Here is a 23,483-nt window from a genome sequence, read left to right on the forward strand (position 1 = left end):
CCTTTTAAATTGACTCTGACCACAAATATTTCAAATGTGAGAATAATGCTGTGGAACCTAGGTTGTGACAGCAGCAGCCTTTAAAAAAACAACTGGTCCATCGTCTTCCCCTTTTGTAATTTCTAAATGACAATGGGGGGGGGGGTGTTTCAGGCTGCAAAGCACTGACATGTCCACCTCCTCCCTCTCCAGCCAAGTAGTCAGCATTGACTCTCACTAAATTTTTAAAGCAGTGCCTGGCAGTGGCTTTTTCCCCTCCAGCAAACTCCTTGACTACTGATAAAAGGCAGGGGGGGGGGGGGGACACTAATAGCGACCTTCAGCTGGAAGAATCTCTTATTTCAAAAGGCATGCCCAGTGTGAAACTAACCAATCAGGAGAAACCAATTCAGGAGAAACCAATTCCAGAACACTACCCAGGTTTTCTCATTGGTATGTAGAATATATAAGCATAGACAGCTTCAAGAGGGGATTGGATAAAAATATGGAGCAGAGGTCCATCAATGGCTATTAGCCTCAGTATATTATTGGAACTGTCTGGGGCAGTGATGCTCTGTATTCTTGGAGCTTGGGGGGGGGCAAAGTGGATGGACTTCTAGACCCACTTGTGAACCTTCTGATGGCACTTGGGCTTTTTTTTTTTTACCACTGTCTGACACAAAGTGTTGGACTGGATGGGCCATTGGCCTGATCCAACACGGCTTCTCTTATGTTCTTATATACACCACAATTCTCAATACAAATTGAAGAGAAAGAGAGAAAGATGTAGAATGCAGGCACAGCATATGAAGTAAACCCCAACCAGCTTGACTTCAGTGAAAATCAGAAATAAACTGTGTATGCAGAATGGGCCCAGGTCTGATGGAGCTCAATGAACCAATGGCCTGGCTGAACAGAAGGCAGTTTCATTTGTCTACAGCAGCGGTCTCCAATATTGTACCCCTGGACACCTTTCCTGGTGCCTGCCCAATGTTTTAGAAAAAGGGTGGGGCAAGGTGAGATTTTTGCCCAGCAGGGCTTCTGATTAGCCATTAGATATCTAATAGGGTGTGCAGAAGCCAACTTTCTGCATTTTTTTTTGTTCTTGTTAGAAGCTCCTACCATAGCACAAGAATCTCCACTGTGTGACCAGAAGTGTACACAAGAAATATTTTAAAGCAATAAGCTCATTTTTAAAGGCATCCTGTTAAACAGAACTTCAGCATGAAATGCTAAAGAACGAGAGAGGCTGTGGGCTATGCCATGCAGGACCACCCAAGATGGACAGGCCACAGTGGAGAACCCAGACAAAATGTGATCCACTGGAGAAGGAAATGGCAAACTACTCCAGTATCCTTGCCAAGAAAACCCCATGGACAGCAACAAAAGGCTAAAGGATATGGCGCTGGAAGATGAGCCCCTCAGGTCAGAAGGTGCCAAATATGTTACTGGGGAAGAGCGCAGGGCAAGTCCAAATAACCACAGAAAGAGTGAAGCGGCTGGGCCAAAGCTGAAAGGAGACTCAGCTGTAGATATGTCTGATGGTGAAAGGAAACTCTGATGCTGCAAAGAACAATACTGCATTGGAACATGGAATGTAAGATCTATGAATCAAGGTAAGCTGGATGTAGTCAAACAAGAGATGGCAAGACTGAACATTGATATCTTAGGAATCAGTGAACTAAAATGGACAGGAATGGGTGAATTTAACTCAGTGGATCACAACATCTATTATTGTGCGCAAGAGTCCCGTAGAAGAAATGGTGTGGCCTTTATAGTAAACAAGAGAGTGAGGAAGGCAGTAATAGGATACAATCTCAAAAATGAAATAATGATCTCAGTCCGTATCCAAGGCAAACCATTCAATATCACAGTAATCCAAATCTATGTCCCAACCACTGATGCAGAAGAAGCTGAAGTGGACCAGTTCTGTGAGGATCTACAACACCTTCTAGAATTAACACTAAAAAAAGATGTCCTCCTCATCATAGGGGACTGGAATGCCAAAGTAGGAAGTCAAAAGGTAACTGAAACAACTGACAAGTTTGGCCTTGGAGAACAAAATGAAGCCAGGCAAAAGCTAATAGAGTTTTGTCAAGAGAACAAACTGGTCATAGCGAACACCCTCTTCCAACAACCTAAAAGGTGACTCTACACAGACATCACCTGATGGGCAACACAGAAATCAAATTGATTATATACTCTGCAGTCAAAGATGGAGAAGCTCCTTACAATCAGCAAAAACAAGACCTGGAGCTGACTGCGGCTCAGATCATGAGCTACTCATTGCAAAATTCAGGCTTAAACTGAAGAAAATTGGGGAAGCCATTGGGCCATTCAGGTTTGACCTTGATCACATCCCTTATGAATTCCACATGTTAATCACCCTTTGGGTGAAGAAGTACTTCCTTCTATCCGTTTTAACCTGACTGCTCAGCAATTTCATTGAATGCCCACGAGTTCTTGTATTGTGAGAAAGGGAGAAAAGGACTTCTTTCTCTACTTTCTCCATCCCATGCATAATCTTGTAAACCTCTATCATGTCACCCCGCAGTCGACGTTTCTCCAAGCTAAAGAGCCCCAAGCGTTTTAACCTTTCTTCATAGGGAAAGTGTTCCAAACTTTTAATCATTCTAGTTGCTCTTTTTTGGACTTTTTGCAATGCTATTATATTCTTTCTGAGGTGTGATTTCCCTATCTCAGCCATTTTGCTATCCTCCTTCAGTAATCCTTTGACCCCTTGGTCATCCAAGGGCCCTACTGCCTCCCTGGCTGCTTCTAATATGTTTGAAGAAATTTTGATTGTTGGTCTTTATGTTTTTTGCAATATGCTCCTCATAGTCCCTTTTTGCCTGCCTGATCACAGTCTTGCATTTGATTTGCCACAGCCTGTGTTCCCTTTTATTAATCTCACTTCGACTAGCTTTCCACCGCTTAAAAGAGTCCTTCTTACTTTTTACAGCTTCCATTACTTTGTTTGTTAACCATGCAGACCTTCTCTTATACCTGTTTGTGCCTTTCCTAACTTGTGGTATATATTTTATCTGAGCTTCTAGGATTGTAGTTTTAAATAGCCTCCAAGCTTCCCAAAGGGTTTTGACTGCATTTACCTTTCCTTTCAGTTTCCTCTTCACATGCCTCCTCATCTCAGAGAATTTACCCCTTTTAAAGTTAAACGTGGTTGTGCTGGTCTTTTGGGGCAACTTCCTATTTATACAAATGGTGAAATCAATAACGTTATGGTCACTGCTCCCAAGCGGTGCGATCACTTTTACATCTCTCACCAAGTCTTGGGCATTATTTAGGACCAAATCCAGGATCGCCCCACCCCTGGTAGGTTCTGTGACCATCTGCTCCATAGCACAGTCATTGAGAGCATCTAGAAACTCAATCTCTTTCTCTCGACCTGAACACATATTGACCCAATCAATCTGCGGGTAGTTAAAATCACCTACTGCCTAGCAGGCCTTCTCAATAATGGCTCCCCAATGGTGGAATCAATTACCAGCGGAGGTTCGAGCCCTGCGGGACTATAATCAGTTCCACAGGGCCTGTAAAACTGTCCTTTTTCAAATGGCCTACAAGATTGAATCCTGAAGTGACACCTAGCCATCTGATATATACTGTCTTGTATATAGCACCTTAACTGTTGTGGTTTTAATTAAATTTTTTAAATGTATTTTATTGTATAATGTATTTATTGTAATCATGGCATTTTCCATGTCTGTAAGCCGCCCTGAGCCTGCCTCGGCGGGGAGGGCGGGATATAAATAAAAAATTATTATTATTATTACGCCTCAGGCACCAGAACCCCACGTGCCAGGCCTGATTAATACTGATTAATGCAAAATTAATGTTTTATGCAGAGATTGTCTCCAAATGCTTTTCCAAATGCTCTTGAGGTATCCACCCTACACAGTATTACAGATTGTTCCATTAACTGGGCTGCTTTCTGGAGTCAGCCATTTCACATAGCTTTGTCAGGCACCAAAACAAATATTGAATATCACCATCTGCCAAATAATATACATCAAATCATACAATTTAAAAAGAACTGCAGCCATCTATTGGCTATCCCACAGCTTAGGGTGACCCATTGGGCATTGACTGAAGCCTGGGCCTTTTCCATCATGCCTCCCTGAAGAGATGAGGGGGAACTCCTTAGTAGGCTTGCCAGCTCCCAGATCCAGGCAGGGAATCCCCTGGTTTTGTAGGCTTCTCCCCACTCCTAAAACCTCCAAAAGAAAATGTAGAGTACTAGTAAAGGGCCCAAAGTTAAAAACAACAGTTAAAGACAGGAGTACATGTGTTTATCACAAAAAAACATATAAAAAGCCTTGTAGGAGCCCAAATGAAGCCACATTAAATTATCAAAGTGACAAATGCACAAAAAGGAACTATGTATGACCTGACATGTTTCAGCCTGCAGAGGCCTTTTTCAGAGGTCAACTAGTACAAGTTACAACATACAACACAGTCCTTGTTACTCTTGTACATACTGATACATACTGATGTTACGCTGGCCCTAATAAGGGATTTTTATTTGTACTCTTAGGACCTAAGCTGGAAGGTATATATTGGCAATATTACTATTTTCAGTATATGTAATTGCTGCTGACATAAGGCCAGATACATTTGTATGTGCTCCATCCATTTATGGGACTTTTATAAGAGTAATTGCTTCTGCGTGCTCTGATCCTTATATAAATTCATCAGAATTTGATGTGAGTCATATGGCAGTAATCTTTTAAGGAAAAATGTTTAAAAACTTTTAAAACTACAAAATACAGAAAAACATTTATTGAATGGTGTTTTAACCTTACAATAAATCAGCAAAACATAAAATAACTTTTTTTCTGTTTTCATCTGCATTTTTAAACATTGTTTTGAAATGTAAATGTCTTTTGACAATAATCTGGACTCCATATTTTTATTTGCTATGTTTTATTTTCTACAATCATATTAAATATAGCATGCACATTTTGAATAACAATAACAGTGTACATGATTTACATGATTCACTGTAAAGTAACATTTTTGTTTTTTTCAAGAAAAAACCATATTTATTTAACAAACATACAAGGCATTAACAAAATAGAAAATTTCTGCAATCCTTCACATGAATCATATTTAATAAGTGCTTTAAAATACAAATTTTATCGATTTATATAGCTATAATGGATTATGATTTTCCTGTGTAATATAATTACAATGAAATACAAATTAAAGTTATTAAACAACGCAGAACATTGATATGAAACTGTGGGAATAATGTACATGAATGGTCCAGCCCTAACATACTTAATACTCCATCTAGGTAAGAATATGCCTGACATTGGCAAACCTGAGTAGGACTGCACACCTACAAGGAACATAGGATGTGTTTATTGTGTATATCCCAGTGCTTAAAAATACTTTAAAAACTCAGGCTATATTATATTGTCTTACCTAAAACAGTCTAAGAAATAAGCATGAAAACAGTATTGTCCACATTCTATGGGACTTTCTAGCTTTGTGAAATGACTTATAGAATACATATAAATACTCGCTATTTAAAAGGAGGTCAAAGTCATGCTAATTATTAACAAACACAATAGACATATTATGCAAGGTGACTCATTCTAGTTTTAAAGTGTAACTGTGGTGTAAAAGTGGAAAGTAGGAATGGCCTTTGTATGAAGTAAGGTGTAGCAACTCACTCTAGGGAGATATCAGCAGCCATACGAAGACAGTTATACATTTCTTGAGGAAGATCAGATCTTGTGAGATTATTTGCATCCAAACGGAGATGTCTGACCCGGGAATAACTGAGAGCTCCAACAACCTTACAAAAGCTGCTCACTGGAAATTCTGCAATAAACATAGACACATAGTTAATAAACTAGACACATAGTTAATAAACATGCCTATACTTATCTTAATACAGTAATGTGTACAAATATCATTAATGGCTGTTGCTAGAAATTATCAGATCTGCTTCAGAAGAATTCAAAAGGTTCACATTGACTGGGATCCAAACTCCCCAGTTCACACAACAATTGTAAGAATACTCATTGTATACCCCAACCTATGTGTGTTCTGGAGACTGTGAGAGCAGTCCCTCTGCTTCTATAGACTCTGTCCATGTAGGCTCTGTGCAAGCATGTGTAAAGTGCCATCAGGTCTCAGCTGAAAACCCATCGGATTTTAAGAATGTAAGAACATAAGAGAAGCCATGTTGGATCAGGCCAATGGCCCATTCAGTCCAACACTCTGTATCACACAATGGTCAATACACACACACACACACACGCTGTGGCTAATAGCCACTGATGGACCTCTGCTCCATATTTTTATCCAATTCCCTCTTGAAGCTGGCTATGCTTATAGGCGCCACCACCTCCTGTGGCACTGAATTCCACATGTTAATCATCTTTTGGGTGGAGAAGTACTTCCTTTTATCTGTTATAACCAGTCTCCTCAGCAATTTCATTAAATGCCCACGAATTCTTGTATTGTGAGAAAGGGAGAAAAGGACTTCTTTCTCTACTTTCTCCATCCCATGCATACTCTTGTAAACCTCTATCATGTCACCCCGCAGTCAGCATTTCTCCAAGCTAAAGAGCCCCAAGCGTTTTAACCTTTCTTCATAGGGAAAGTGTTCCAAACCTTTAATCATTCTAGTTGCCCTTTTTTGGACTTTTTCCAATGCTATTATATCCTTTTTGAGGTGCAGTGACCAGAATTGCACACGGTACTCCAAATGAGACCGCACCATCGATTTATACAGGGGCATTATGATACTGGCTGATTTGTTTTCAATTACCTTCCTAATAATTTGCAGCATGGTGTTGGCCTTTTTTATTGCAATCACACACTGTCTTGCCATTTTCAGTGAGTTATCTACCATGACCCCAAGATCTCTCTCTTGGTCAGAGAGGCAAGTGATGCTTCAAGGCAAGTAATGTTCTGAGGTGGTTTACCACTGCCCAATGCTGGATTCGGAGGGGCAGAGGGGGCGGTAGTCCGGGGTGCCAGTGGGGGCATGCCAAATTGGGTGCCTCCCAGGGCAGAGAAAAGCAGAGAGATGGCAAAAGCAGCCCCGTGGCTACCCCCAATTTAAAGACCTTGCTGGCTGGTGGAATCTTTAAATGGGAGGAAGGTGCCTTTGTCACCTTCTCGCAAGTTGGGGAGGCAGCAAGGCAGCCCTGCAACTTCCTTCCCCATATAAACACCCTGCTGGGGTGTTTAAATGGGGAGGGAGAGGCAGATTGCCTGTCTTTGCTGTTGTCCTGAAGGCAGCCCCACGGCTTCCCTCCCCATTTAAACATCCTGCAGGATGTTTAAAAGGGGGAGGCAGATTGCCTGCCTTTGCCATCTCCTTGCAAGGTGGAGAGGCAGCAAAGGCAGCCCCATGGCTTCCCTTCTGATTTAAACACCCCACTGGGGTATTTCAATTAAATTTAATTAAATGCTACCAGGGTATTTAAATGGGGAGGGGGAGACAGATCACCTGCCTCCCATTTTTTGAGGTTTTACTATGTTGCTACTTTGTTTTTATTTTGTAATCCTAACTTTATTCTGTATGGATTTTGTACTCTTTTAATCTGTAACCTGGCCGACCCTCTATTTTATATTTTTATATATGCCAAAGAAGGTTGTCATATATGTGTAAATTTAATTAAATACCACCGGGGTATTTAAATGAGGATTTAATTAAATTTTATTAATTTAAATTTAATGAAATACCTCTGGGGTCTTTAAATGGGGAGGGAGAAGCAGATCCCCTGCCTTTGCCATCTCCCCACAAGGCAGGGAGGCAGGAAAGGCAGCCCCACAGCTTCCCTTCCCATTTAAAAATCCTGCAGGATGTTTAAATGGGGGGGGGAGGCAGATTGCCTGCCTTTGCTGTCTCCCCACAAGACAGGGAGGTGGGAAAGGCAGCCCTGCGGCTTCCCTCCCCGTTTAAACACCCTGCTAGCGTGTTTAAATGGGGAGGGAGAGGCATATCGCCTACCTTTGCCATCTCCCCACAAGGCGGGGAGGCGGGAAAGGCAGCCCCAGGGCTTCCTTCCCTATTTAAATACCCTGCAGGGTTTTTAAATGGGGGGGGGGGCAGATTTTCTGCCTTTGCCATTTCCCTGCAAGGAGGAGAGGTGGCAAAGGCAGCCTCATGGCTTCCCTCCTGATTTAAACACCAGCCAGGGTATTTTAATTAAATTTAATTAAATACTGCCAGGGTATTTAAATGTGTATGGGTATTAAATACTATTGGGGTGTTTAAATGGGAAAGGGAGGGCAGATCGCCTGTCTTTCCCATCTCACCGCAAGGCAGGGAGGCGGGAAAGGCAGCCCCATGGCTTTTCTCCATACAACTACCCATCTAAACTAAATTTCCATTTGAATACCTCACTAGTAGCCCATTGAGGCCTGAAAGATATTCATAATTTTGGCTGGAGCAAATGTATATTCCTTATACCCTAACTGAGAGATTTGAATAATATATATTTAAGATGAAGGACTCATACAAATTTTTAGGTATTCTGAACTAATTTTCAAAAGCTTCCCTTGATATGCCTACAGATCATTTGCTTGAACTGGTTCTTCTAGCATTATCTCAAATTTTGCATTAAACTAAATCCACTGCAAACTCAAGTATGTGCCCTACACTAAGCTGCAGTAAATTCAGTTTAATGCAAAATTTTCTGTAGTGCCATGGCTCAGTGGTAGAGCAGCAGCTCTCCACAGTCTCAGACAACTCAATGCAGACTGGCAGCAGCCATACAGAGTCTCAGGCAGAAAAGGTCTCTTATATCACCTACTACCTGATCCCGTTAACTGGATGTCCCAGGTTCAATCTCTGGAATCTCCAGTTAAGAGGATCAGGTAGTAGGTGATGTGAGGCCGCTAGCAGACAGCTGGCTCAGGGCAGAATCAAGCTGATCTGGAAGTGAGCTGGCAAGAAAAGAAGCACTCAGGAGTGTCCTGATAGTCTGCAGAAGAAGGATGGGCCACAGGTGCTCTAGGGAGCATCTGGAGTGCTACAGTCTGTGGCTCTCTGGGCACTTTCCAGCCATCTAGACAGCCAGGGAGGTGCCTTGGAGGCACCCCAGTGAAAAGGCACCACTTTCAAAGTGGTGCCTTTTCAATCCGGCCCCCAGTAAGTTGGGGATGGCTCGGGGGCAGGGTGGGGTGGGGGCGGCAGGCAGATGTGCATGTGTAGACTCAGTTTTTAGATCTGCTTGTCTGCCATCTCCAGGGTGGCTTTTACCGCCCATCTGTAAGCAGCCTGAGAGACCTTTTCTGCTTGAGACCCTGCAGAGCTGTTGTCAGTCTGAGTAGACAATAATGACTTCGGTGGATTGATAGTCTGATTTGGTATAGGGCAGCTTCATGTGTTCATCTAATTCTTTGCAAGGCAGAGGACAGAAGGCAGAACAAAAAAAGGTAGATGAATGAGAGAGAAAAGATGGAGATGCTGGGGGATGGAAGGAGGGAAAGCTAAAGATTAGAGGGAAGCAGATACGGATTGTTGGGGCAAGAGAGGGAGGGAGGGAGGAAGAGAGAGAAGGAAGCAGGGAAAGCGGAGAGTCTATGAAGACTGGCTGGGGAGAGGAAATAGAGTGGGGATGGTGAACAGGTGTGCCCCTGTGAGTCCTTGCAGGCCTTCCACTTGTTCAAAACTAATCCAGTAATATATCATTGTCCTAGAATGGGAATAATATGTATATATTATGTTGGAAGATGATGGAAACACTAATATGAGAATTTGGCTCCCACCCAGCCAAGTGGCCGCTAAGGCTGGGAGCCATCCATTGCCTCCCCGGAAGGATAAGAGGCAGTGGACTCTTCCTGGCTGGGCGGGGGTGAGGTTCGCCTTATAAGGCCGAACCTGCCCCCGGTGGCACAGTTTTGAAGCCGCGTTTGGTGGAGCCGATCAGCGCACGGTGGCTAAGTGCTCTGGCGGCTTTTGGTGCGGTCCTTGGCAGCTGGGAAGTGTTCTCTCGCAACCTATGAGGGTGACATCTTCTGCAGTGTGGAGCGTGCGGCGGTTAGCAGCTGGGAGCCTCGGCGTCAGGTGAAGTGGGCGTCATTGTGCAGACATATCTTCGTGCTGCGGAGTCGGTGGTGGCTTTTGGCGGGATGAAGGCGGCTGGCTGAAGAAGAGCACCGGGGCAGCTAAAAGGGTCTTTGAGGGTCCCCCCACATCTTTCTGTTAGAAGGGGCCATCAGCGTGTTGTGGATGGCCTCCAGGGGGGTGGCTGTTTTGGGTGTCAGTGGCAAAGGCCATTCAGGGGTCGGTTTCGGCTTGCTGAGTCCCGTTGAGATAGGGAGCTTGGCCAGCTTCGCTATTGGGCTAGGCCTTGGGGAGTCCTTGGTTGAGTGGTGTGGGGTTGTTTGGAGTCCTCCAGAGAGCCTTTTTAAGAGAGCATGGGGCCTAAAAAAGGGCAAGGCCCATCCAAGGGGAAACAGCTGGCCAAAAGGCCTCTTAAAAGGCCGGCTCCTGCCCAGCCCCCGGCTGATGAGGGGGATGAGGTGGTGACGCGGCAGGCCATCCTGGATCACCTGGCCATTTTGGAGGAGGCAAGAGGGTTGGCAGGCCCGTCACAACGATTTGCTGGGCTTAAGGGTTCTGGTAGGGCTGCCACCATTTCTTTTCAGAGAGAGGTGCTCGCACGGCTTTCTGCCTTACAGGGTGCCGACAAAGGCGTGAATAGTCTAAGTGATGCAGTGCCGAATGATGAGGAACAGCGGGAGGAGCCTGAAGTGGTTGCAGTGGTGCCTAACAATGTGGAAGGTAAGACACCGGCTCGGCAACAAGGGGTGATGTGGCCATGGGGTCCCAAATGTTGCCTCAGTTTCTGGGCCGGCTGTTGTGTCCCCTGCGTCTGGGTCGCCCCATTGTGGCGGGGGTCCACTCATAAGTCAGCAAGGGGCCTCTGGGGCGATGCCTCATCAGTTGGGTAGCCCGCTTCCATTCCAGGTCTGGCAGCCTTGGAGCTCGGCCACAGCGGTAGGAGGTCAGGTTGGTAGCACGGGGACAGCGGGGTTTTCGGCGGCAGGAGGCATGTTGCCTTGGAGTCAGCAGCAAGCGGCTTCTTCGCCTCCAGCCTGGTCTTCGCAACAGTGGGGTGGTTGGGGATTTCCATCCCATCCCCCAGTCCCTTATAGTATGGTGGCATTTCATGCTCTACCTTTTGGTGATTCTGCCATGCTGCTAGGCAATCACCTTAAGGTGGCAACCAAGGAGAAGATCTTAAAAGGTGAATACGTGGACGTGTTCAGCCTGTTATATAGAGAGCTGGAAAAGAAATCCAAGGATGAGCTAGACGAAAAGGATAAGGAGAAGTTGAAGCGGCAGAAGGTAGATAGGTCTTGGTCGAATTGGCTGCTGGGATTTCTTATATATGCGGGGGTCATTGCCAGGGCCCAGCCTTGGAGGGCAGCCCCGCTATTCCAGTATTGCGATATAATTTACCACGCGTATAACGTTTTTCGGGTGGGGCGTGGCTGCAGTACGATGAAGAATTCCATATGCGAGCGGTGGTTAATCCTGGTCTCCCATGGGACCAGATCAATCAGCAGCTCTGGTTGCAGTTTATGGCACCCGCGAAGCCAAATACTGGGGATAGATCCGACAGTGGTCATCTTGTACAGAAGACTGCTCATTCTGCTGGCACCCACACAGTTGTGGGGCAGTCGGTTCAGCCACGGCTGCTTTGCTGGGAGTTCACCTCCCAAGGCACATGTGCCAGAAAGGCTTGCAGGTACAAACATGAGTGTCTGCTGTGTGGAGGGCTGCATGCTTTCATGGCCTGCAATAGGTCCAAACCAAAAAGAACCAACAGACGGCCGGGGCGGGGCAAGTCACCCTCCTGGAAAAGGGGCCCAGCCCCATACAGCTGAGGGTTCTTAAGGAGTTATTGCAGTATTATCCTTGTGCCGAGGAGAGAAGGTATCTGTGGGAAGGGTTTTCCCTGGGGTTCAGAATTCCTTACCATGGTCCCCGGACCCCGTTTTCTTGTTCTAATTTACGGTCTGTTCGTGGTTTAGAGCACATAGTTAGGGCTAAAATTAAGGAGTATGCGGAGGGGCGAGTGTTGGGCCCTTTTGCGGTTCCTCCGGTGCCCAATTTGCAGGTTTCCCCCTTGGGTGTGGTACCTAAGAAAGCTGCTGGTGAGTTTTGTTTAATTCACCATTTGTCTTACCCGAGGGGGCGGTCTGTGAATGACACCATTCCCCCGGAATTATGTTCAGTTAAATACACATCTTTTGACAGGGCGGTGCGGATTGTGCGTCATTGTTGTGTGCCGAGCTGGCGAAATGTGACATTAAGTTGGCTTTTCGCCTTCTCCCCGTGCACCCAGACGATTTTGAACTGTTAGGCTTTATGTTCGAAGGCAGTTTTTATTTAGATAGAGCGCTGCCAATGGGGTGTTCTTTATCTTGCACTGCGTTAGAGCGTTTTAGTACTTTTTTAGAATGGGCGCTTCGGTTTAGGACAGGGGTGCGTGATACGGCGCATTACCTGGATGACTTTATTTTTTGTGGGCCCTGTGGATTCTGGGCAATGCTCTTGGTTGTTGATGGAGGAGCTAGGTGTTCCCTTAGCTAGGGAAAAGACCGAGGGCCCAGTTACAGTTCTGACCCTTTTGGGTATCGAGCTTGATACTGTGCATCAGCTATCAAGACTGCCGTGCAACAAGTTGGGCTGTGCTAGTTAAGCGTAAGGTCACCCTTTTAGAGTTGCAGCAACTGGTGGGCCACCTGAACTTTGCCTGCAAGGTGGTGGCCCCCGGTCATGCATTTCTTAGGCAGTTTTGTGATGGCATGGTTGCCTTGCATGCACCGCATCATTATACCCGGGTTACAGAGGGGATGCACAGTGACCTGGAGGTCTGGGAGTCGTTTTTGAGGTATTTCAACAGCTTCTCTTTCTGGCGGGAAGTCATGCAGTTGAATACGGACCTTCAGATTGTCTCGGATGCTGCCGGTTCTACTGGCTTTGGTGTGTACTTTCGGGGGCATTGGTGCACCGATTGTTGGCCGAGTGAGTGGTTGGACTCTGAATTATGTCATAACTTGACTTTTTTGGAATTTGTTCCCATTGTGGTCGCTATTTTTCTATGGGGACATTCTCTGGCCAACCACACGGTTCACTTCTGGTGTGACAACATGGCAGTTGTCCATGTTGTCAACCACCTGACCTCCTGGTCCAAGCCAGTTATGAGGATGGTTCGGGCATTTACTTTGCGTTGCCTTAAGTTAAACGTTTTGTTTTTGGCAAAGCATGTTCTAGGCATTTATAATGGAGTGGTGGATGCCCTGTCTTGCCAACAGATGGTGCAATTTCGTCTGCTAGCTCCAGCGGCCGACCCGTTACCCGCTCACATCCCCGTGGAGTTGTGGCAGATTGGAGGGATGAAGTTAGCTGGACAATCCACCTCGCCATATCACCTAGCACGAAAAGGTCATATGACCTGGCAGCTAGTCAGTTTACTGTTTTTCAGGAAGGGGCGGGGCTACCTGTGACATGGCCGGCACCAGTCGAGCATCTGCTGCAGTTTTGTGTTTGGCAGAATGAGAGAGGTTTCTCGGTGAAATCCATCAAAGGATAGCTGGCTGCCTTGTCCTTCCTAAGTAAAGCCCGGGGGTATCAGGAGGTGACTAAGGATTTTCGTATGCTAAAGATGTTAGAGGGATGGTCTCAGGAGGTGGGGCAACGGGTTGATCGTAGGCAGCCAATTCCCCAGCAATCCTACAAGGTTTGTATGCCACTTGGGCTTTGGTTTGTGCCATAGCCTTCGATGAGGCACTTTTTCATGCAGCCGCCTTGATGGCTTTTTTGGGGGCCTTGCGGGTGTCCGAGTTGGTGGTACTTTCCCGTAAGGATATTTCTGTTAGGGCTCTCCAGGTTGGGGATGTTAAATTTGTTGATGGTCAGTTGGTGCTATGTGTCCGACGGTCTAAGACGGATCAGATGCAGCAGGGTTGCACGGTCACTTTTGGACCTTGCTTGGAGAGGGATCTGTGTCCGGTTGCTGCCCTCGTGCATTATGTGGACTTGCGAGGGTCAGCAGATGGCCCTTTGTTTCGCCATCATGATAGCACCTCTTTGACCAAATATCAATTTTGGACGGTTACTAGCGTCAAATTTGGCACCCATTCTTTCAGGATCGGAGCCGCGTCCACAGCCGCAGCTTTGGGTTACGGGGGTGAGGCCATTCATCGTGTGGGACGATGGAGATCTGGGGCTTATCAGGCCTACATTTGGCCTTTGGGGTCGTAAGAAGGTCTTCCTGTGGCAACCTTGCCCTCGGCGCTGTTCAGTGTTCTGTTTTGTTTTAAAAAAGAGAGAGAGAGAATTCTAATGGTTGTTCTGTTTTAGGTGCTGTGGCTGGCGCTGAAAGGAGGCGGATCCTCATATGTGGCCACAGTATCGTTTTCTGGGTGGCACATCAGGTTCGACGGACTGCAGTCGGCTCACAGTTGGACCTGAGTGAGCGGGCCGTGATTGAGTGGCGGGGTCGCTGGGGCATGAGGTGGTCAGGGCTTCTTTCGCTTCTCTTTAAGGAAAGAAGGGCCCGCCACTGCATATGTTGGTGATCCACCTGGGGGAGAATGATTTGATCCTAGTAAAGGGTAAGGCCCTTTCACTTCAGGCCCGGGATGACATCTCTTTGATCAAGAGAAGGTGGCCGGGCGTCCTTATCCTGTGGTCGGCCATGCTGCCGCGCAGAAATGGCGGGCTGCATGGGATCCAGCAGGTTTGGAGAGAGCCCGGAGGAAGGCCAATAGGGCCTTGCAACTTGCCCTTGAGGGAGGGCTTGGAGTCTATGTGCCGCATCCATCCACTAAGGCTGGTTTTCAGGATTTGTACAGGGCAGATGGGGTCCATCTTTCATTAAAGGGGAATGAGGCCTTTTTGGCCGATATATGGCAAGGTCTAGAACATGTTCTAGGCGTTGGTGTTGGTACAGTTGCCTAAGCTGAGGCTTGGCTCTGTTTGTGGCCGTTTTCTGTTGGGAACATGTTTTGTAGGGGATTGGTGAGCTCCTGTGGCACTGCACCATTGCGCTGAGTGGCCTCCTGGGGCACAAGGTTGGCTCCAGGGAGCTTAGGGATCCCGTCACACGGAGAGTTGTCCACATCCCAGGCTGTATGGCTTGGGTGAGGGTGGAACTCAGGTGAAGGGGATCTTGTGGTCTGGCCGGCCGGATCTAAGCCGTTTGGTTGGCTCACACCCGGGGCTTTGGGGCTCGCCCTGTTTTCAGGTTAAGGAGGTGGTCTGGTATTGACCCCTGGCTTTTCCTGTCCCCATCGTTTGGCCCTTGCCGTTAAGTTAATAAAATGGCCCTTTAATCCATATCTTTGTCTGTCTTGTTATTCCAACTGGGGAGGCAATACACATTTTTCTTTCCTGCTTTTTGAAGTTTAGAACATCCCTAATGATTGTTGATATATTAGATCTCCCTATTATAGGATAATGGCAATCACCTATTAAAGTGGCATTGCTAAGCCAATGTTGGATGTGTATACATGAAAGCATTCACAACATAAAATGTGGTTACAGTTTATCTCTATTTTTATATGTCAACTACTCACTATGGAAACTGGTCAAGTTCCTAAATTTGGTTAATGTGCTCTGGGTAACACCTAAGCTGTCACTGCACAAAATGAGCATGTCAGTAACTGGAACTAGGAAAACTAATTGGCTGAAGGTTGTCCCTGGCTTTGATGCATTTGCTTTATGGTCTGGCCAAACAAAATATTACTATCAAACTGGTGCTCATGCCATACATTAATAGCAGTATAGCATTTTATAGATTTGCGTCATTCTGTTTGTCCAATAAATAAATATAATAAAAAAATAAAATAGATAAAGCTGAGTCTCCTTCCCCTTGTCTATTGGAGAACAGCTATGTTATTGTGCAGGTTCAGGTCCCCACTCTGTAATGAGGCTTGTTTTGGCTAGTCACTCTCTCTCTCTCAATCTAACCTACCTCACAGGTTTGTTGTGAGAATAGAACAGGGAAGGAAATATATGCTGCCTTAAGATCCTTGGAAGAAATGTACTCAACATAGTGATACAATAGATATGAATATATGGCAAGTAGGCAAACTGTCATTCCTGGTGCATTATTTCTCTGCTGCCTTTCTGGGTCCAGGAATTCTACATATTTTACTTCTGTTCTGTTGCTTACTTGTTACTGGGACCTATACCTCTTTCTGTAACTCATTCTGTGTGACCATTGACTTGGCACTTGTAGTTGTCTTCACCTATCCTTTGATTTTAGTAATCATCATCTCAGTCGAATACTTTCTAGAAAGCCCATGGATGTAGCAGGCTAATGTTCTCCTTGAAACATTTTCTTCTGCTGGAATAAGCTTCAGGGACAGAACTGGTCCTAACATTATTTCTTTATAAGTAAAACATGATTCCACCCCCATCCCACTTTCTTCATGGCTGGAATGGGACTGAATGATTTAACAATATCATTTAAAGTATTTTCCTGGTATCTCCATTGGGTTGTGATAGGCAGATAGTTTTTATAACTTTTTTTATAAAACAATAATAAAGTGTACTAAACAGACAGATGAAAGGAATACAAATCAATTTATCTCTAGCCTACAATTAGAATCTACAAAGAGTTGTGAAGGCTTTAGTAATATGTTAGCTAGGTTGTCAGACTTCTGAAAAGTAGAAATAGAGATAAGGAACAACTGTAAAACAACCTCTATGCAATGTAACCAACTATATTGACATCAATTTATATCACAAAGAATTCATTCATAGGTTTCATTGAAGGATTCTAATAGGGTGCAACTCTTAGTTCAGTTATAGTCCAATAAAGGTGCAATGAAAAGAAGAGTTCACCAATGCTTAAAATGTTCTGGGCCTGCAATTAGTCCATTCTTGATGTGTAAATTTCCAGTATAGACTTTTCCAATTATTTCAACTCCATTGAACCTGGAAGACGCGGGTTCAAATATGCCATGAAACTCACTGGGTGACCTTCTCCCTTCTCAGCCTAAACAATCTCAAAATATTGTTGTGAGGATAAAATGGAGATCAGGTGAATAGTGTAAACCACATAGGGTTGCCTTTGGGGAGAGAAGTGGGATATAAATATCTGCCCCGTGGCGCAAAGTGGTAAACTGCAGTACTATACTCCAAGCTCTGCTCACAGCCTGAGTTCAATCCTGGCAGAAGCTGAGTTCAAGTAGCCGGCTCAGTTGACTCAGTTTTCTATCCTTCTGAGGTCAGTAAAATGAGTACCCAGTTTGGTGGGGGTAAAGTGTAGATGACTGGGGAAGACAATGGCAAACCACCCTGTAGAAGTCTGCCATGAAATCATCATGATGTGACATCACCCATGGGTCAGTAACAATGCTGTGCTTGCACAGGGGACTACCTTTACCTTTTAAAAATAATTATTAATGACAAGGGAGCAACAGTGCATCCCCTGTTCACTGAGAGTGGTCATCAAGGCATTAAAAAAGAGAGAGTGTAAAGGAGTGGGTACACTAGGCATAAGAGCTGTATTTGATCAGATGAAACATGGATAACAGTGAGGTGTCAAAAATCTCCATCATCCTCCCTCACCAGCCTATTGAATGATGGCAGAGAATGGGGGCCTGGACTGGCTGGTCTCCCCCTACAGGAGGCGACCTGGCCTCATTTTTTAACATTATCTAAAATATTATAGAACAGGACAAGTTGAGCATACCACTTTGTATGTCAGATGCATGTGTGTTTGCACTTCACTAAAATATTTCACAATTTCAAACCAGGTGCTTTATGTTTCTGAACTAAACCGATTAAAGACAGGAAAGGAGACTGAGGTTTGTTATTTACAAGGCTGTTGTGGGGCTTCACTATATCTCCTCATCTATATGAGGAGATCAGCATCCTGAAAAAAATGTTGTGAGTTGTTATTTCCTGCAGTATTGTTAAGCAGTCAAGAAGATAATTCTGTAGACTGAACAACAGGTTATTTCCTAGGTTGTTATGGTAATTTTATCATCTCTCCCTTTTCCTCAAAATATGGCAAATATTACTCACTGTTAATCTGATTGACTTGGAGGTAGTAATTTTCAAGGTGTTCATTAACTGTTGGAATGCTCTTCAGTTGATTGTAGGAGAGATCCAGCTCAACAAGGGTGGAAATATTGAAAGCATTGCCTGGTATTCCAGAATCTGTCAACTTATTGTGAGAGAGACGTAAAAACTGCAGTGTTTTAAAACCTTGGAAATATTCATCAGGAATGTTGGTAATCTCATTGTTGTCAAAATATAGCATCAGTATATTAGGGGGTAGTCCCAGAGGCAATTTAGAAAGTTTATTGTAACTGAGATCAAGATACAAAAGTGAATCCAAGCCTTTAAAAACCCCAGAAAGTGAATCTTCTGTCAGTTGGTTGTGCTGTAGGTGAACAACAGTTAGATTCACTAATCCTTCTAATGTATTGGGGTTGATTTTTGAAATCTTGTTGTGAGTGAGTTGTAGGTCATCCATGGTATTGGGAAGTGGCCCAACAACCTCAGTTAAGTTGTTGTAGTTAATATGCAGTTTTTTCAAATTCTTTAATTTGGCGAACACTTTACCTTTAATTTTTGAATTTTCCAAATGGTTATTATCTAGGATTAGCCACTCCAGGTCTGTTACATTATTAAAAGCATTATCTTCGATTCCTTCAATCATATTATTTCGCACATATAGGTATTTAATTCCAGAAGGAATGATTGGAAGACTTTTCAGTTTAAGGTTATCACAATACATGGCTGATGGATAAGTTACAGGGCAATTACATTCTGGTGCACAGAGTGCTGTTGATGGCCCATACATGGGATGAGCATAACCATAATCTGGGTCTGGAGGATAATATCCAGCATGATCATAATCATATTGACAGAAGATGCCAGTGATCAAGAAAAGGAAGAAAGGAAGAGAATTCAGATGCATCTTTGCAGTGAGTGTTCTTTCTGTTGAAGGAAATTAAACAAATACGATTAGATGATTGGGCAACACTCAGAAGTACATCTGAAGGGTTATTATTTCACATTAAATTTAAAAATCTCAGTTCATAACAACATATCACTATGCTTAAACTTGTAAGCTATTATGACACAGGTATCCATCAGGTAGCAATACTTCCATCAATGACTCTTTAGTAATTCATGCAATTAACAGTTGACTGAGACATGACAATGACCACTGAGTATTGATAAACACAGTTTGATAACAGCTTAGCATGAATAGATATACCATAAAGTTATAATAAATATTTCCAAATTGGAGTATGGTACATGAATCAAGAATCAAAGGATAGTGGACTATTACCAAATAATAGACTGTTGGTATTGGAATGAAGACACTTTGGTTCAGGTAAGACTCATTGGGTTACTTTTGGACAGCCATTATTATTTAGTTTAATATACTCATCCATGTGAGAATAAAGTGGTGAGGATAAAGTGGTATTTCTCTACTTTAGTTTATCCTTACAAGGACAATTATACTACCCTGAGCTCTTTAGTAAAAGGGTGGAATACAATATTCATATACTATTGGTTTCAAGAAGTTTTTCACACATCATATTTCCTTTAGAGATACTAGAAGGTTGCCAAGCCTATAGCTCTGAGCTTGGAAATATGACCTCTTGTAATTTGTAATGCACATCTTCAATATGAAGCTCTTGATTCTTCTCTAACATGCAGATTATGGACATTTTCCTGCAATTTTAAGAGAAAACAGAGGGGGGTGTTTGTGCATGCTCACACAACACACCTCTGTTGGAGCTAATACCTGCATTTCTCTTTCCCTGTTTCTTAGACAGGGAGAAAAAACAGTTCACCACTTGGCCAAAAACCAAGCACCAGCTGGGTCATATGCAGAAGAGGTAGTATTACTGCTTTTCTCTCTTCCTCCTCCCTCAGTGGGCATGTGTCTGACCAATCTGCAGGTCAAACTGAAAGGCCAACAGCATCAGCAACAAAAACATCCTCCTCAAGTACTTCCATAGAGTCTGAGGAATCTGAGCTGCCATGATGGGAACAAGGCAAAGGAGGTGACATGGTGCTGTGAAGATGGTTGACTTTCTGTGTGGGGAAAATCAACCCTCTTCACAGTAAGGAATGAGTGAATGGGCAAGCATGTAGTGGGGAGGGGGGGGTAAACAGAATGGCAAGAAAAAGGTGTGCTGGCACTGGCAGAACATTGAGGAGAATGGTGGGTGGGTAGGCTGAGTAGAAATGTGGCAGGTCAGCAAAATAGCAAGGGGGTGGGCAGGCTGAGTAGAAATATGGCAGGTCAGCAAAATAGCAAGGGGGTGGGCAGGTAGAGTGACAATGAAGGTGTATATTGGAGGGCAGAATGGCAAGGAGTGGATGGGCAGGCAGAGCAATAAAGAGGAATTGGGGAAGAAAGGCAAGGGGGATTGGCTGAGCAATGAAGGGGGATGGGTAAGCAGAATGAGTGAGTAGGCGGAGCAGTGAGGAGAGGGATAGATGAGCAAATTGAGCAACAAGTATAGTGGTGGATGCTGGGGAGGTCAGACTGAGGTAAGACAGCATCGTGGGAAGGCAAAGGGGATGTAGGGACCATTGTTGAACTTAAGGGTGGGGGAGAAGGTATAATATGTGGAAGAAAAAAGATGGGGGGGAGATGGCAGTGAAAGGAAAGTGCAAAGTAAGGTGAATGGGGGTGTCAGTAGCCAGACAATGCAGCAGGAACCAGTGGAGAAATTTCCCTGTGAGTTTCTCATGGTCCCCACTTGTGCTTGTACTAATTTCATGATACCACCAGGGCAGTACCTAATCTGAAATGTTCTGATCTTTCTATCACATAAGAAATTATAAAATATCATACCAAATCCTTTAAAATACAGACATACCTTAAGTTAGATGAAGCTTTTTGTTTAATATGTCTCCATGTGCACCTTTTGAAGAAGAGAGGAACATGATGTATAGAGATGGCTGCATGTTATAATTATTCTGGTCATTGAGCCATAAGTACTTTTGTTAAGTCTTGGCATACATTTGTGAAATATAGTTATTTTTTCCATGCAGATTTGCAAGCTAAAGACCATTTGATGCCTTGCAAGTGTTGAGAGGAGAGAGCTGTGGGAAATTTTGGATGAGAACTAACTTTATTAGGTGCAGTTGAGCTTGTATTGAAGACAATGGAAAAGTGCCCATTTTTAGTAGAGAGTTGAACTGCATCCTAAATATGCTTGTATGAGAACATACTGAATCAACTGCCAAAAAATAATTTTGAGCTGCAGCTGTTGTAGATTATCATTAATTGAGTGGAGTTAATGTATAGGCTGCCTTGACGTGCTAACCAATCAAAGTTATAAACATTTGCTGTTTCTTTAAAACAATGTAAAACCACAATTCAGGCCTGTCATTTGGACTGACACATCTTGGCCTTGTCATCTGTGCTCATCTCAATGTTCAGGCATTCCAGTTACCACTGCTTTGAAAAAGTAGACTGGTAGATGACTATAATAAGTATTATCGCATTTTCTTTAGGGAACTTGTTAAAATATTGGCATTTGAATATTTAGAAATGCCTGCATGCAATATTTTTAATGAAATATCAAACAACAGCGGTAAATATTACAAATTATATAAAAAAGACACAAGGACGCAGATATTAATATCTGCCTGCATTTTATGTAAAACTTCCATATAAAAGCTGTAATGTTATTATCATTGCCAATTATATGGTTACAAGTTATATATTCTGCGTATTGAGAACAGCATAATAAGAAATTCTATGTAATTCCTTTCCTATTGAAACTATACATGGTATACATACGATGAAACCATGCACGTGTGCTTGTATCAGTCTAGTATTTAGTTAGATCTTTAGTTAACTGCATGGTATTTAAAAGCACCATACAGAAATGTCATTAAAAGTTGCATTGAAATTGCAGCACAATCATAAGCACAATTACACCCTTCTAAATACATTGACTTGAATAGATTTAGAAGGATGTAACTTTGCTTACAATTGTGCTCTTAATGGCAGCAAGAAAACTTCACTAATAGAAATCAAGCAAACTTTTTAAATCTGTTTTGAAATATTCAATATGAAGACATCAATGAACTTGCAAAGGTCAGTTTGTTACCCTTTAAAATAGCACATAAATTTGTAGCATCTTTAAGTAATGCATTTGGATCTTGCCATTAATATTATTCAAAATGTAAGTATTTAGTAAGTTTATTTTGAAATGCACATTGAGTTCTGAAATCATTGGAATGTTTAACATCATCTGTTAACAAATATATTCTTCTAATCTATTGGATAATTATATAATATCTGTACTTTTGGTGTTTTCTCTCCTGCCCCAAGCCTTGGCCATTTGTACAGAATAACAGTTCTCCTAGAAGTCTACATCCTCTGCAAAAGAAGTGCAGCAATAACCCACAAAACATGTGGAGCATTATAAAACATAGTGCAAAGGCAACCACACAAAAGCAACTGCTTGTGTTTAGTCTGTAAATTGGCAAAGTTCTCCTGGCATGTTCTCATTAGTGCTTCATTCATCAGTTTGATCATTAGCATTAAAGCACTTACCTTTCTGACTTGAAGTTGCTTTCTTTAATTCCCACAGCAGATTCAGTAAGGGACTGGATCGACCAATATATGCTATAAACAATGTCAGGAGGTAATCTGCTGCCAGATCCTCTGTGATACAAGAGCTTGGGGAAGAAAAAATTCCTAGTCACGCTGTTCTCTATGTCATCATGGGATTCTGGTGGTGGGGCATGTAAAACGGCTGCTGTCTAATCAAGTGCAGGTGGACAGTGGTAAAGGACAACCCGTCTACTCTCCCTGTGGAACAGGAGAGAGATAACCCCTTTAAGCAACTTGGGAAAGTTCAGGCTGCCTATCATAGCACAGAATCTTGCTGTGGAAAAAAACAATTTAAATAATATACAAATTGCAAACAGATATTACATTTCCCCCAGCTGATTTTAGAGTCCTCAGCAAGATCTGACAAATAGCGCTCCAACCTCAGTGTAGCCACAATTCTTAAACCAAAGGAGTCATTCTTTTCCCTCTTGTTTTTCTTTCTACTAAGTTATGTACGTAATAGACTAATGAAAGCCCCTGCAGTGGAAAATAGCCCCAGTGATAAAATCAAACCAGGATTTTCTTTTGCCACATTGCATTTTGAAAACATTCTCCTACACAGTCAAAGGGAGACATACAAGGTTTGAATGTTTTTTTTTAAAAAAAGTTATATCTGCATAATAGAAAACAATTATACATATAAACTTAAAGATAAGAAACAGAAAGTTGGCAGTTTCTGTAACAGTACATGAACATGTGGCCCTGTTAGGACTTAAATCTTCAGAATCTGGAACCAATCAACTGTGTGTTGTCTGTTTTGTATTTCATGGATACTGTTCAAGAATGCATCCTAAAGCTTGGATGACAGTTGTTGAAATAAGGCACTGCCAAAATAATGCCATAAAAATAATAAGAAAATTTACTGGCCAGCTATAAGTA

At 43.4% G+C, this 23,483-nt stretch overlaps 1 protein-coding gene across 3 annotated transcripts; it reads right to left on the bottom strand.

The window, feature by feature from the left end:
• Positions 1 to 4,764: 4,764 nt before the first annotated feature.
• LUM (lumican) lies at positions 4,765 to 22,906 on the bottom strand. Of its 3 annotated transcripts, XM_060245175.1 has the most exons (4): positions 22,545 to 22,906; positions 20,854 to 20,898; positions 18,026 to 18,946; positions 4,765 to 5,829 (listed from the first exon to the last, which is right to left on the bottom strand). In XM_060245175.1, the coding sequence occupies exons 3-4, from the start codon at positions 18,924 to 18,926 to the stop codon at positions 5,675 to 5,677; spliced, it is 1,056 nt and encodes a 351-aa protein (XP_060101158.1). In that variant the 5' UTR covers positions 18,927 to 18,946; positions 20,854 to 20,898; positions 22,545 to 22,906; the 3' UTR covers positions 4,765 to 5,674. The 3 variants fall into 3 exon arrangements, with proteins under 3 accessions (XP_060101158.1, XP_060101159.1, XP_060101157.1); XM_060245176.1 differs by lacking the exon at positions 20,854 to 20,898; XM_060245174.1 differs by lacking the exon at positions 20,854 to 20,898 and having other exon boundaries at positions 22,541 to 22,906.
• Between the last annotated feature and the right edge of the window lie 577 nt (positions 22,907 to 23,483).

The sequence above is a fragment of the Heteronotia binoei genome, chromosome 8 (genome assembly GCF_032191835.1).
Source record: "Heteronotia binoei isolate CCM8104 ecotype False Entrance Well chromosome 8, APGP_CSIRO_Hbin_v1, whole genome shotgun sequence".
Taxonomy (NCBI): Eukaryota; Metazoa; Chordata; class Lepidosauria; order Squamata; family Gekkonidae; genus Heteronotia; species Heteronotia binoei.